The 13,210-nt window shown below is 37.9% G+C and overlaps 1 protein-coding gene across 1 annotated transcript; it reads right to left on the reverse strand.

Moving 5' to 3' along the window:
• Positions 1–11,826: 11,826 nt before the first annotated feature.
• On the reverse strand, positions 11,827–12,771 carry LOC123251852 (olfactory receptor 5G3-like). Its single transcript, XM_044681174.1, has one exon. The coding sequence runs from the start codon at positions 12,769–12,771 to the stop codon at positions 11,827–11,829; it is 945 nt and encodes a 314-aa protein (XP_044537109.1).
• Between the last annotated feature and the right edge of the window lie 439 nt (positions 12,772–13,210).

The following is a 13,210-nucleotide window of genomic DNA, read 5'->3' on the forward strand; positions in this document are numbered from 1 at the left end:
GAGAGATGGCATACTGGATAAACCCATCTTCCTGAGTTCAAATCTGGCCTCTGATTTTAATAGCTGTGTGACCCTGGACAAGTCACTTAAACTTCTTTGTTTCATCTTCTCATCTATAAAATTATTTGGAAAAGTCCAAACCCACTCAAGTATCTTTGTGAAGGAAACCTAAAATATAACCAAAAAAAAATCAGACATGACTGAATGAGCACAAGGAATAATCGCTCCCAAGATGTTACTAAATCTCCTAGTTCCCCACAAATCTATCTCCTTCTCAAAATAAGTATTATAATTAGAGGCTTTGGAAATTTTTGCCAGAACTGAATGTAATTTTCTCACTTCTGTGGCCACAGATTGGCATGTGGTCATCTTTGTTACATAGTGGTCATGTCCTGAAGAGTCTACATTCGGCTGATTGTTGGATCCTATTTCATAGATTCTAAGGCAGCATTCATCCAAATTGGCTTTCTCTTTTCCCTGTCTTTCTATATTGCTAACGAGAGTTGAGAACAAACTAGGATATCTGGACAAAAGAGAAATGGAAGGTAAGACTGAGCTGTATAAGATAAGGGAGGGCCTGAGAAAAGCCATTAGGTCTATAAGAATCTTGGAAGATAAGACTTGGTCTGATTCCTTCAGAAACCACTATTTCCTTAAGATCAAAGGGAAGGTCCAAGAAGAGCTTTCCTTTTTCCTCATTTTCCCCAACCAAAGTCTATTAAGAGATAGGCTATGGGGCAGCTGGGTAGCTCAGTGGATTGAGAACCAGGCCTAGAATCAAGAGGTCCTAGGTTCAAATCTGGTCTCAGATACTTCCTGGCTGCATGACCCTGGGCAAGTCACTTGACCTCCATTGCCTACCCTTACCACTCTTCTGCCTTGGAGCCAATACACAGTATTGACTCCAAGATGGAAGATAAGGGTTTAAAAAAAAAGAGATAGGCTAAACCAGGTTAATGGTAAGCAACATATCTGAAACCTGTTGGTGAATTAGAGAGATGTCTGCTCCACACATGTGAAGATTTTCTCTGGTGGAATAGATGGGTGAAAAAAGAGGTGAAAGCAAGTACTTTGGAGATTTGTCAGACACTGAAGACTCCAAGGTCAGCCATGGCATCCTGAGTCATCTCCAGTTATCCTGCCTTTGTCTTTCCTCTAGACTTCATTGCTTCTGCAAATGAGATTGGCAAAATTGTGCAACTCTACCGCCCATAATTCCAATTTATGCTTGAATAAAGACATCACCCTGTAATATCATTGCTCCTTTTTAAAAACAAAGCATAAATAACTGCTTATACTCTGCTGCTTATTTTCCCAAACATTTTCAGGAACATAAATTTTGCCTCATCTTCAAAGACAACAGAGATAAACATAAATATCTGTCTTCTGGCCAATAGGTAGGACTTAACTAATACGGAGATAAAAGTGATTAGGTTGATATTCATAAGTTTTCATATGATGTAAATTCCCTAAGACAACAGAAAAAAATACCACATGAACCTGGTATTGTTGCTAGGCTTAACATGAGTTAATTATTGCAATGTTACACAAATTGCATAAAAGTAAAACATTTCTTCCTTTGGTGGCAAAGAATTGAAAATTGGGGGAATGCCCATCAACCGGAAAATGGATGAACAAGCTGTGGTATATCATTGTGGTGGAATATAATTATGCTAGAAATGAGGAGTAGGTTAGTTTCAGAAAAACCTGGGAAGACCTCTATGAATGAAGTGAACCAAATCAGAAGAATATTGTACACACTAATATCAGTATGGTGACAATAATCAACTGTGAAAGACTTAGCTCCTCTGATCAAGACAATGATCCAAGATAATTCCAGCTATTTATCTTCAGTGTAAAAACTTATGGGGGCAGCTGGGTAGCTCAGTGGATTGAGAGCCAGGCCTAGAGACAGGAGGTCCTAGGTTCAAATCCGGCCCCAGACACTTCCCAGCTGTGTGACCCTGGGCAAGTCACTTGACCCCCATTGCCTACCCTTACCACTCTTCCACCTATAAGTCAATACACAGAAGTTAAGGGTTTAAAATTAAAAAAAAATAACTTATGGACTGAAGATTGATTTTTTCATTTTCTTTTTTTCTTGTTTTGCTTTTTTGAATTTGTGCTTTCTTTTGGAACATAGCTCCTATGGAAATAAGTTTTGCATGACTTTTACAGTATGATAAATGTGAAACTGTTTGCTTTCCTTGCAATAGGAGAAGAGAGAGAATTTGGAAGTCAAGTTTTAAAATGATTTTTAAAAAACTTTTCAGGCCTTACCATTCTTGTGTCTTGGAACCATTATGCAATATTAATTCTAAGACATAAGGTAAGGGTTTTTATTTTTTAAAAGATTTTTCATGTAATTGGGAAATATTCAATAAAATAAAATGGAAATGAAATTATTTTCACTGCCTCAGAAGGTTATCATGAAAAATATGTTTAGAAAACCTTAAAAGTGTCACATAAACGTGATTTTCAATTATAATTATTATTCCTGAACAATTCTTAAATAATTTGAAAACATCTACAAAATTCCTCTAGGAAGCTCATCTCCAGATCTTCAGGAAAGCAACTAATGATGACTGTTTCAACTGAACTTACCTCATTCTCCCTGGACCAGAGATGCCCAGGATAATAGGTCCCAGTGGCCTCAATTTGGATCAACTAAAAGGATGCTATGTTAGGTGGTGAGTCAGCCTAGAACTAGAACTCCTTGGGACTTCTCTATCATTCTCCTCACATATCGTTTTACCAACACATACCCATACACACATATACACACACTCACACACTTTTCAGCTCTCTTTTGTGGGCTTTCCCATTAGATTATAAGCTCATTTAAGTCTAGGACTGCCTTTTTTTCAAATTTGTGTCCCCAGCATTTAGCACAGGGCTTACCACATAGTAGGTGCTTAATAAATGTTTATTGACTGACTGGCAAAACCACCTCTTGGAGGGAATTCTTTATTGACTCATTCAAGGTGAATCACAGAACTTCCAAAGGACCCCAAATACTGATGAGTGACACCAAAAGGCACTTAAGTTTCAATATTTAAGAGGTCAGACCCCTAAAATAACCAGAGTCTGGTCATAAAGTCTTTCCTTCCTTAGGAATATAACATTAATCTCATTGCTCATGAATATGCAATTCGTATGGTCTCCCATCATGATGAAGGGGATGAAAAATCATCGGCTAGATGGCCTGAAAAGATTAACTTTTTTTTTTTTTACAAATAGAAAATGATTCATTAGATATGTGTTAAAAACTCATAAGTTTCTTTTGAAACAGTGTTCAAAGCAATTTGTCTTTGTGGCTGGTTTGTGGATATGTAGTGGGACACAAAATATCTCGGGACTTTTTACACTGTTACTCTCTCCTTCCCACAGACTCTTGAACCTATAATATTAAAACAATATTCTAAAATAAGGAACAGGGGAATAACATGAAAGAGAGAAAAAAAAAAAGGCCAGGGGGATATGTTTGAGATACTCAAAGGTAATGGAACAGAGGGTAAATAAGTGGTTCAGCGGATTGAGAGCCAGGCCTAGACATGGGAGGTCCTGGGCTCAAATCTGGCCTCAGTTACTTCCTACCTGTGTGACCCTAGGCAAATCACTTAACCCCCATTGCTTAAGCCCTTATCACTCTTCTGTCTTGGAACCAATAAACAGTGTTGAATCTAAGACAGAAAATAAGAGTTTAAAAAAACTAACAGAACAAAGTCAAAACTCTATAAAGACTTTGAAACATTAGGCAGGACAGAATATGTCTGAGTATGGTCTATTGATGGACAAGTAAAAAGACTTAACCTCTGGGAAAAGTGCAAAGAGCATTGGATCTGAAAGAAGAGGGCCTAGTTCCAAATCCTGGCTCTATTGTGATTATATGTTGAGAAAATCATATTTCCCTAAGCCTTTCCTTCTTCAAATATAAAGGGTTAGAAGGGTTAATTAATTGGTTTCTTAAGGTCCTTTACAGCCTTCAGTACAGAACAAAAAATAGCAGCTGTAACAGCAGTTTATTCTTGAAAATCATCGAGGCTATTCCCTAGACTCGGTGTCATTAAACATTTTTTTTAACCAATGGATTCTTTTAAATGACTACTGGAATATTCCCTAAGGAATTAAAATGGACCATTCTTCAATGATCAGTGGAGAAAAAAGCACTTGATATGTTGAGCAGAGTATAGCACCTTACAAATATGGTCTTACAAAGAAGTTGTGTAAAGGATGCCATCAATGAAACACACGATCTGAAAAATAAGATGGTTGGGTCATGTAATGAGGACAAAAAATAATAGATGGATTCCATGTGCGCACCATTGTTAACCTTGGACTATCAAAAGGAATTGAAGAAGGTTGTCACCAGGTTGGGTGGGCCAACCCCCTATGGTGAAATTATGGGAAAACATAGACAAGTCCAGCAGGATGGAGAACATGAAGAGGCTATGTAATCTGTGACGATGGAGAGTCACAGTGTATATTTATTGATTGAGCAATGTGTATTAGGAATATCTATATATTGAGTAAAACCACAGGTGTTCTAAGGTAGGGGTGACAAAGTATAGAAATGTAATTGGGAAATGTTTACAAAGTAAATAAGACCATATTACAACATTAAAAAACACTCATAAATTCTTTCTCTATACCTAACACCATCTCTAAGTCCTCCCCACCATAACCTTAAACATGTTCCTAAGCTCTTTAAAATTTTTGAAGTGAATGGAGGTAGTTAGGTGGTAACAGTAACTTGAGCACTGGGTCAAAATTTAGGAGGATCTGAGTTTATATCTGAGTTCAAAAACTTACTCGCTGTGCTGCTAGACAAATATTTTAGTCTGTTTACCTCAGTTTCTCCAACTGTAAAATGGAGATAAAAATAGAATTTTTGCTTGGCACATAGTAGGCATTTAAGAAATGCTTGTTTAATTCCCTCTAAAATGTATACAAGACCATTCTCACTATATACAGTCTTGTAATATGAATAATATCTAATAGTAATAGTATGTTATAATTAGAACTCAGATTTCTGTCTTCCAGTTCTAACATGAGTACTCTGATCAATCCATCATTTATCTTTCATTATCATTGGAAAAGGATATGTCTCTTGTCTCTAAAGTCAAATATCAATTCCTATTTTGAGCATTTAAAGTCCTTTACAACTTGGTTCCTTCCACCTTTCTAGATTTATTATATAATAATACCTTCAATGTACTCTAAGGTGGAGCTAAATTGATTTCCTTACCATTACTGCAATATATCATTCCATCTCCCACTGCCATGACTCTGTATAGTCTGTTCCCCAAATCTGGAATGTGTTCTTTCCTTACCATTATCCTTTACATTCTCTAGCTTCTTTCAAAGTTTATCTCAGCAGCCACCTCATGCAAGCAGTGTTGCTGACCCTTTCCCAGTCCTGATTGATTTTAGCGCTTTCCCTCTAGAGCCCCAATTCATCCTGTATAAATCTTCCTTATATGTTGTTTACATGTTGTCTCTCTAATAACATGCTAATCTCCTCAAAATCAGGATCTATTTTCTGCCATTATTTGTACCCCCAGTGATTGGCATAGAGCCTGGTATATAAAAAGCACTTAATACTTCTGAAATGATTAGATTTGACTCCATTCTCCCATTTCCCAGTACATATATTGTAAAAGGGAAAAATTATGGTTGGACTGTATATTTAAGTTTTTGGTCACCAAGAGATCAATTACACACTTTCCAAATTGAAAACCCAAATTAGGATGACTTTTATGGTAGTTTGTTTACAAGTAGGAAGAGTGAAGGTAGGGAAAATGAGAGAGAGAGAGAGAGAGAAACTCTGGTGGCCTGGTCCAGAGGCCCAAATCATGCAAGGCTTCAGAGGCTCTAGCAAAGGGGACACAGGGGTTAATTAAACAAGGCTTCTAGTCATGAGGTCTCCTCTAAGATGAGAAGCCTCTTTAGGGCGAGGGCCTCCAGAAACAACAAGGAAAGGGAGTCAGCCTAATTTACCCACGTGACAATTCAAAGGGAAGCAGCCTGAGGTCTCAACCCAAGCTCCTCCAAGACAAAGTTCAAAGGGCAAGATCCCCTTCAAAGGAAGTTACTATCATATTTAAAAGATAGTTCTTTTTGTCACTTCCTGAGTCCTCCTCCAGTACTATGTGTACAAATGGCAGCTTCAATCTTGTTTTGAACTGCCCAGAGGGCAGTCACTTGTTTTTGATTTGTCACTTCCTAGCACATGTGGGTCATAGACCTCCCTCCCTCACCACTTAATTCTAAGTTGGGTGGGGTGGAACACTCCTGGTGGCTAAAGTCTAAAGAATGAATAAGGTTGAGCTAATTCCATTTTCACAATATCTATTTTTGTTGTATTTTCTTTGCATATACATATATATATATATATATTAATTTATACTAATATGTGTTGATTTCCCTGAAAGAATATAAGATTCTTAAGCATTCTAGTTTTTTTTTTCTTTATGCTCCACTCACATTGCAAAGTGAATAGTAGTTGGCTAATAATAATGTTTTTTGGTTGTTTTTTTTTTTAATTTATCTCTTTGAGGACAGTGAATTGGATCATAATAAACACTTCATTGGATATGAGATCCAAAGGTTTTGGTTCTAATCCTGTCTCAGCTAAAATAGTTGTGTGGCTCAAACAAATCACATTGACTTAAGGTCTCAGAATCCCCAGACATCAAATTAGGATATGGAGCTAGACAATCTCTAAAGTACCTCCAAACTATGAAAGTTTTTGATCTAAGTAAGTAATTCAGTCACCCAAAGGCAGAAATAATGAAACCAAAAAGGCAATGTTCCTAAAGCCAATTATGGTCTCTCCTACTTCCACAAGTCTATCAAGGTAGAGATTTGGGTGCTCATCATCCCCCTGCCTTAGTTTCTCAAAAGAGCCTCATGCATTTGAACTATATGTATGAATTCTCATTGCCTCTGCTAAATCCTCTCTACAACATTTTAAATATACCATGTTGGCATTGGATGAATGTTCAAGGTCCTGGTGTTGTTCTGGCCAAGAGGCTAAATTGGGGTTGCTCCTAGTCTCTGCAATGAACTTTGCCCTTTCACTGGGGGTATACAGCTCAACCAAAAGCAATTCAATGTTTTCAAAGGTGGGATTATAAAGATTCACTGCCCTCCTGAACTCCTTTATCGACTTGTGAAGATTAAAATAATACTGTGGGAACCTCCTCTTCAAGATCTCTAGGTCCCTCCCAGAAAATGGCTTGTACCCTTCACATGCAGGATCCCTGAATCAGGTTGGACCACGTTTCTGTCACAAATGGGTAAGATGGTTACAGCAGCAACCTCAGCCCCTTTTGCCTCTTCTTCATTGTTACTATCTTTGGCTTTATCTGTGGTGTTGTCTTGGTTAATCCCTTCAATCAGTTCTAATTGTAGAATAGTCTTGGCATCTAGTTCTTTGCCTGCCTTCATTTGCCTGTTTTTCTCTATGAGTTCTCTTACTTGCTGTTTCAGTGCCTCAGTGACCACTTTGGTATCTTCTGTATTGTCAAAAGCTTGCCCAATTAACTTTCCCAGAACTCAATAACGTTGAAATAGTAACACCAGTATTGCCCCTCCAGTTGGATAGCTTGCCCAATACTTATAGTCAGCCACTGATAAAAGTCATATAATTTGAATAGTTCCATCAAAAACTGGGGTATTAAAATTACCCAGAAGTTGCAAAATCCCTTCCAAAGACTGTATAATAAAAGGGGATTGCTCCCTGCTGTGACCAACATCCTATTTAGAGAACCAGCCATGGTGTAACTTCAGGTTCAGAAACCTAGGCTGCCTCCCAGCTCCCTCTGTCCCCCAAAGAGTGATCTTGCCAAGCTGGGTGTCTTGCTTTTATTACCCACATACTTAACTGCCCCAACTGCCTCTCTCTCCTGGACTTCTGGGAGTACTGTGGAATTCTGTGAGGCAGTTCACCCCACTTAAGATTATTTATGTTACTATATATATCTGACAGGTTTGAAATGCATTTCATTTGATCTTCATACTTCCCTGTAGGTGCTGTTGTTACCCCCATCTAATAGATGAGGAAACAGGCTTAGGAAACACTGATTGATACAGTTTATAAACAAGAGAAAACTTTTCTCTGTGTTATTTGACCAGAGGCCATCCAGTGTGACTTCCTTTGGATAGGAAAGTGGGAAGAAGAACCATAATGATTTCTTGTCTGCACAGCTGTCTCCTTTGATTAAGAGCTTAGCCTTTCTGCTATACTGTGGTATTGTTCTGGTGTTTCAGTTCTGTCTGACTCTTTGTGACCCCATTTGGAGTTTTGGGGGAAGGATACTAAAATGGTTTGTCACTCCTTCTCCAGTTCATTTTATAGATTAGAAAACTGAGGTAAACAGAGCTTGGCCAAGGTCACACAGCTAGTAAGTGTCTGAAATTGGATTTAACTCAAGTCTTCTTGATTCCAGGTTCCATCCACTGCCCCACCTAGGTTCCCATTGCCCTGTGTAAAGGAGACTAAGTCACTTAAACAGCATGCACTCTCATCAACCCAGCCTGTTATGACATATTGAGCGAACATCCAAGCTGTCCATATTCTGATGAAACTGCAATGCCATAGGCCTCCTCAGGTTGCTTAGAGCTTTCTCCTATAACTTCCACATATTGGTGCATTTTCTGCCTGGTCTCAAGTTGATTCAATTGACCAAATATATCTAGGTGGTCACACATCCCAATCCAAAGTACCATGGTTTATCGGTAGTATTGATGAGTGTATCTGAGTCTTTCCTAGTTAACAAACAACCTTGAATGTTACAGAGTAGCCCAGGTATTGTGAGGGGTAGGCCAAGGAGCCAACATTTCATTACTCAAGAAACCTAGCCCCCTGGAAAAACCAGGACGTGGCGATGAAGTTTTCCCTCCCATGGGTTGCTAAGGCTAATTTGACCCCTTGAATATGCAATCAGTACTTTATCCTGTCTTGATACAGGAGAGTATAAATAAACAATCAATCACACTGCCAGGAGAACTTAAGCACCTTTGCTATGAACAGTTAAGAATTTATTGGTTGTATGTTCAAATTTTATTTTCAAAGCACTTTGTCTTGGTTGGAGACTATGGCTGGTTCGGGAAGGCTTATTGGGGCACAAAATGTTTGGATTATACAAATGGTTGCTCTCGCCTCATCGTTGACCTCTGACACCATCAAATTAAAATGATGTTTTTGACAAAAGATGGGAATACGATGAAAATAAAGCAACATAAGAAAATAGAGGATTTCTAGAAATACTCAAAAGTAGCTGAACAAGAGGGCAACTGGGTGGCTTAGCAGTTAGAAAACCAGGACTGGAGATAAGAGGTCTTAGGTTCAAATATGTCCTCAGACACTTCCAAGCTATATTACCCTGGTCAAGTCATTTAATCCTCATTGCTTAGTCCTCATTGCTCTTCTGCCTTAGAATCAATATCAATTCTAAAGCAAAAGGTATGAGTTAAAAAAGAAAAGTAATGAAACGAAATTAAAGCACTACAAAGAAGGCCCTGAAATATTAAGCAGCACTAGTTGTGAATGAGTGTGGGCCACTGACTCTCAGGTTAAAAGTTTACCTCTTGAAACAGTACAAAGAGCACTGGATCTGAAGATAGTAGACTTTGGTTCCAATCTTGACTATGGGATGCTGAGGAACTTAATTTCCATTTTCTAGGTCTTGGTTTCTTCACATGTAAAAGAGGGGAGGGCAAACTTTTTGATTTTTTAAGATCCTTTCTAATAGAATCCAAAATTAATGAAATAAGTTGTAATATTAATTGATGCCTGAAAATTAATAAGTCCACCTCTTAAGCTAAGAACTATTTTTTAAGTTTGTAGAATTTCTGACCATCTGGTGAAACCTATGGGTTCCTTTTGAGAATGTTTTTAAAGGCATAAAATAGATATGAATTATACAATAAACAAATTATATTCAAGCGGTTTCCAAAATGTATTTTTTAAAAGAAAAACACAAGTTCATGGGAACCAGGTTAAGTACACTTTAATGCTTTTAGGTGAATGAAAAATACATTTGTGAAAACATACTATGTGCAAACATCTTACTAAGGAGGTTGGAATACAAAGAAAACATTAAGAAATCTCCACTCTCAAGGAACTCACATTCTAATGGCAGAGAATAGAGGAGAGAGACAGCAAACAGAAAGTTTTATCTGAAGTCAAATAGAATAATCCCAGAAGCAAAAGAGATGGCAATACAATTTCTATTGTGTCATTTCCATTAATAAGATCATGTAAATATCTATTTGATATTTCAAAGGAATTTTGAGGCAAGTAGATTTTTCCAGGTCTTTGGATATTCTTTAAGTTCCCATGGATGAAGTTGATAAGCTGTATCTTCCCCATATGATGCCTACAACAGCTGTCCTGGAAGATGAGCCAATAACTGGGGGCAAATTGGTCATATCGTTGGTAGCAAGGAATACAGGTCTCCACTCCATAGTGATTTGTGCTCTCAATGATGGGACCAGTATCTCGGACAGAAGGACAACCTATAGGCTTGAAGGTACTGCTATTCAGATAGTCCTTTCAGTATACACAGAGATTTAGAAAGATGTCTACATCTAAGTATCAATAAATATATATCAATCTATCATATCTATAGACAGACAGGCAGACAGAAAGATTAGATAGATAGATAGATAGATAGATTGATTGATTGATAGATAGATAGATAGATAGATAGATAGATAGATAGATAGATAGAAGATAGATAGAGGGAAGGATGGAGGAAGGAATGAAGGGAGGAATGAAGAGAGGGGGAAGGGAGACAGAGACAGACAGAAAGAGAGAGAGAGAGAGAGAGAGAGAGAGAGAGAGAGAGAGAGAGAGAACCACAAGTCCAAGAGGTCTCATTAGAATTATTACAGGGCATATCTGCTTCTTCATTCTTCATACTTCCCCATACCACCCCTTAGAAGGGACTTCCTAGTCAGAGAATGGATCCTTATCCAAAAAATATCATGAGTGGACTACCTCACACCTAGCAGATTGGCCAATATGGGAGCAAAGGAAAGTAATAATTGTTGGAGGGGTTGTGGCAAAATTGGGAAACTAATGCACTGCTGGTAGAGTTATGAATTAGTCCAACCATTCTTATGAGCAATTTGGAATTATGGCCAAAGGGATTCAAAAGAATACCTGTCCTTTGATCCAGTCATACCACTTCTGGGTTTGTACCCCAAAGAGATAATAAGGAAAAATATGTGTACAAAAATATTTATAACTGCACTCTTTGTGATGGCAAAAAATTGGAAAACGAGAAGGTGTCCATTTATTGGGGAATAGTTGAAAAAATTGTGGTATCTCATGGTTATGGATACTATTGTGCTGAAAGGAATGATGAACTGGAGAATATCTATGTGAACTGTAAGGACCTCCAAGAATTGATGCAGAGTGAAATGAGCAAAACCAGGAGAACATTGTACATGAGACTAATACATTGTAGCACAATCAAATGTACAATGATCCAGAACAATCCAGCAGTACTTGTGAGAAAAAATGCTCTCCACATCCAGAGAAAGAACTGTAGGAGCAGAAATGCAGAAGAAAAACATATGATCAATCACATGTTTCTATAGGGATATGATTGGAGTTTTGGCATTAAAAGATCACTCTATTGCAAATATAAATAACATGGAAATAGGTTTTGAACAATGATACACATATAACCCAGTGGAACTGTTTGTCAGCTATGGGAGTGGAGAGGGAAGACAGGTGGGAAATATCATGAATCATGTAACCATGGAAAAATATTCTAAATAAATAAATAATATCATGGGTGGACCTCATTCTTATTTTCCCAAAGAAAATTTTTTCCTTTCTAATGTTCTTCGGAATGCATTTTTCACCTCCTTATTTCTCAAGCTGTAGATGAGGGGATTCAACATGGGAATCACTGCCGTGTAGAAGACAGACACAACCTTGTTAAGGTCCAGGGAGAAGCCTGCACTGGGCCTTACATAAATAAAGAAAAGAGTCCCATACATGATGCTGACAGCAGTCAGGTGTGAGGAGCAGGTGGAAAAGGCCTTGGACCTACCTTCAGCAGAACGGATCCTGAGAATGGCCAAAAGGATATATATGTAGGAAATTAGAATAGTCAGACCACTGAAGACTCCCACAGCTCCAGCCATGATGAAAAGGACTAACTTATTGAGGTGGGTGTCAGCACACGCAAGAGAGAGCAAGGGTGATATATCACAGAAGAAATGATTGATGACATTCTGGCCACAAAAGGGCAAGTGGAAAGTTAAGACTGTATGAGTCATAGAGCTTAGAAGGCCCATGGCATAAGGCCCAACCACCAGATGGATGCAGACACTCTGAGACATGACAACTGTATAGAGTAATGGGTTGCAGATTGCCATATACCGATCATAAGCCATTGCAGCTAAAAGGAAACACTCAGTGGCCACAAAGAGTCCAAAGAACCACATCTGTGCTGAACAGCCTAGGAAAGAAATGGTTTTCTTCTCTACAAAGAAGTCAGTCAACATTTTGGGGGCAATAGTAGAAGAAGAGCAAATATCTACAAAGGACAAGTGACTGAGAAAAAAGTACATGGGGGTGTGAAGCTGGGAGTCTATCCATATCAGGATGATCATACCCAAGTTCCCAAAGACAGTGATGAGATAGAAAAACAGAAACATGAGAAAGAGAAGAACCTGTTGCTGGAGATGTTCTGTAAATCCCATGAAAAAAAATTCAGTCACCATGGTTTGATTCTTATCCTCCATTATATGCTATCATCTGATAAAAGAAAAAAAGACTAGTTTTATTACTGAAATTTTCTAGAATGTTCTTCCTCTCTTCTACCTTATAGAATGCCTAGTTTCCACCAAAGTACAAATGTCAGTGCTTTCTTCCTCATGAGATTATCTTTATAAGAATTTTTTTCTCCTTGTTTTCAATAGGGAAGAGAGACGAGTAATAATGTTTCTATCCGAGAGAGAGAGAGAGAGAGAGAGAGAACAAGAGGAATGACAGTAGTCTATTTTAAAAGTACACAGGAGAATGTGGAAGACAATTCATGTGGAAACCCAGATGAGAAGGACAATCATTGAATAACGATTTGAATTTTTTATTGCAAAGTATTTTTGTTTTAATAAAGCAGGATGGAATGGAGGGTTATGGTTTAATGAATAATCTACTTTTAATCTTTAACTTTGTATGTAG

The sequence above is a fragment of the Gracilinanus agilis genome, chromosome 6 (genome assembly GCF_016433145.1).
Source record: "Gracilinanus agilis isolate LMUSP501 chromosome 6, AgileGrace, whole genome shotgun sequence".
Classification (NCBI taxonomy): Eukaryota; Metazoa; Chordata; class Mammalia; order Didelphimorphia; family Didelphidae; genus Gracilinanus; species Gracilinanus agilis.